The sequence below is a fragment of the Quercus suber genome, unplaced genomic scaffold (genome assembly GCF_002906115.3).
Source record: "Quercus suber isolate HL8 unplaced genomic scaffold, Cork oak 2.0 scaffold_342, whole genome shotgun sequence".
Classification (NCBI taxonomy): Eukaryota; Viridiplantae; Streptophyta; class Magnoliopsida; order Fagales; family Fagaceae; genus Quercus; species Quercus suber.
Window position 1 is genome coordinate 303243 of NW_027069794.1, and position 2505 is coordinate 305747.

At 36.5% G+C, this 2505-nt stretch overlaps 1 protein-coding gene across 1 annotated transcript; it reads right to left on the reverse strand.

Annotated features, from left to right (window-relative positions):
• Window positions 1–371: 371 nt before the first annotated feature.
• On the reverse strand, window positions 372–2170 carry LOC112002139 (GDSL esterase/lipase At4g16230). Its single transcript, XM_024034301.2, is given in 6 exon segments — window positions 372–547; window positions 550–594; window positions 768–1026; window positions 1110–1355; window positions 1675–1805; window positions 1921–2170. Coding segments are annotated over 6 exon segments (1107 nt in total).
• Between the last annotated feature and the right edge of the window lie 335 nt (window positions 2171–2505).

Below are 2505 nucleotides of genomic sequence, written 5' to 3' on the forward strand. Positions count from 1 at the left end.
GAAGGCCACCTTCACCTTATAATAATGTCGTCTAGCAAGAACATATTTTTCTACAAATACAGTCAACAAATTCAATGAACTACTGACTACTGGTGTTAGTCATAGAAATGAAACGTATTCCTTTATTACTACATCCAACACATCGCTAAGAATAATATGATAGTGAGAAAACTAGAACAGTGTACAACATACCTACTCATGATATTATGTGGTTTTCCGTAAGCTTCATTGTCACTATTCTTGGAGTGCCTCTATTTATTCTTACGAATTAATTACGTCAGTTATTGTCATTAAAAGAGTACTAATCACCTACTAACTTTTTCGCAAAACAATCTTCGAATGCATCTTGTTACAATCGTTAAGACTTTGGGTCACAATCGAGCAAATTGCCTAAGGTTTATAGGTGTAATGTCATTGGTGTCACCATCAATGAGACGCCTTGCAATGAGAAAATTAGCAGCTTCGGTAGGATGAGCCATATCCCAAAACACATACTTGGATCTGTCACTACAAACTTTTGAGAGAGGACCACATGGAATCAAACCCCAAAGCGCCCAGCAAGATTGCAGCACGAGGAATTCGCATTTTCAAAACCTGTTAAATAAAACATGAAGTTCTCTTTAGAATGAAGACATGGTTCAAAATTCTTTTACTTATACCAAAAGCTTAAGTTGTTAGGGAATCATAAATTTAAATGAGAGTGAAAATTAAGATGCTCCTATGACCTATCCTGTGTGAACTGGCAGTAAAACCTAGAGCATACTCACCGTAGGATATGTAGTTTTGCAGGATATCTTCTACGATTCTATAAAAATCTGCATAGGCAAATTTTGATTCCTGAAGATTAGCACTGAGGTCCATGGTAAGGCTTTTCAGCTCAGCATTGAATAATTGAGCCAACTGATTTGCCAAACTAACACAGTCGTTGTCCCCTGCAGCTGGATTGGTATCCCTTAAATAAGGTATACACCCTATAGGTCCAACATTTACCACAATAATCTTCCTAGCACCCAAATTGTAAAGCCTCTGGTAACAGAATCAATAACATTTCAGTTTAACTTTTACAGTCGGAAATGTGGCTTTAACATAATAGGTTACTAAAAGATTACCGTAAGTTGTAGTTTGAATCTTGAAATCATGGTGCCAACAAACACTTCTGGGGTGATCAACTTCTGCTCAGCAGCAGAGATGACAGGGGTAAGGTAGTTATTGATGAAATCATTTGAGCCCATCATAACAAAGAAGATTGCTTTTCCTAACAATGTTAGTGCTGCAGGAGCTCCAATGTTTGAGATTATGTCTTGCCTGCTATTTGCAAAATTGTCTATTTGCGCGTCCATGTTGATTCGATCTCCCTATGTACAAATTTACTTGTTTATGTAAACCTGTAGCTAGTTGTACATCTAAAACAATATACGTACTGAAATGCTGTTAAAAATGACTTTGAAAATCATAGTTGTCCAAGATAGGGTAAATATTGCACGGGTGAAGCAGATTAATTTACTTGAAATCATACAACTTAATCTTGTTCAGTGATTCATAACATCGTTGAAATGCTGATGAGAATGGTTGTTTGTATGTCAAGTAAAATAGAAGTCTTCATAACCATTGGAACTTCAATGTTTATAGTGCTTACACGGGAAAAAAATTATACGTGTGGAGCAGAAACCTTACCAAGATCTTTCCAGTGTAATTAAGAATTCCACCTCCGGCAGAAGCATAATTGACACCCTGCAGAATCACAGATCCTGCTGTAGTGGGAGCCAAGTAAGGAGGCAGGTAGTCTTTAACACCGAATTCCTGACCTGGTGAGAAAATTTTGATGAATTAAATACTATTCACATTTGCATATACTTTAATAGCCTCTACTTTGTGCAAAATAGAACTAGGCATGCAAAGTACTGGACAATTAGTACTTGCCTATAATGTCAACAGTTGTTCTTCCATTTGTGAATCGGCCTGTTGCCATTCCAAAATCAATCCCATTAGGGATATAATTAGCCTTGGCAAGTGATAAAATATAGTTATTATTTCCAACATCAACCAAGGAATCCCCGAAAACAAAAATAGCAGGAACATTTTTTGCGAAGCATATTTCCACTAGTATTGAGAGTGTCAACAATGCAGGCACAATCCCACCAATGATTTGTCTATTCAAGATGAAAGCCATTACAAACAATATAAATCTAAATATGCCTTTGCAGTTTGGAACTTGGGGATTGTGCCTATAAGAGGCAAGAGAAGCTATTGAAAAAACGTAATGATTAAAAGAAGCCAAGAAAACATTCAATGCCCTGCACATTCAGGACCGACAGTAGTAAAAGTTTCCAAGTGAATAATATTGAAGAAAGAAGCAAAGTAAAACAGCTATGGGGCTCCCACCCGTACTTCTAGCTCACACTATGCTATTGGGGTTTTGGATATATAGAGTAAACATTTATAAATTTTCACAGCTGCCAATTAACAGCTTTTTATATTTTTCATAAAAGTGAATGTCGAGACTTT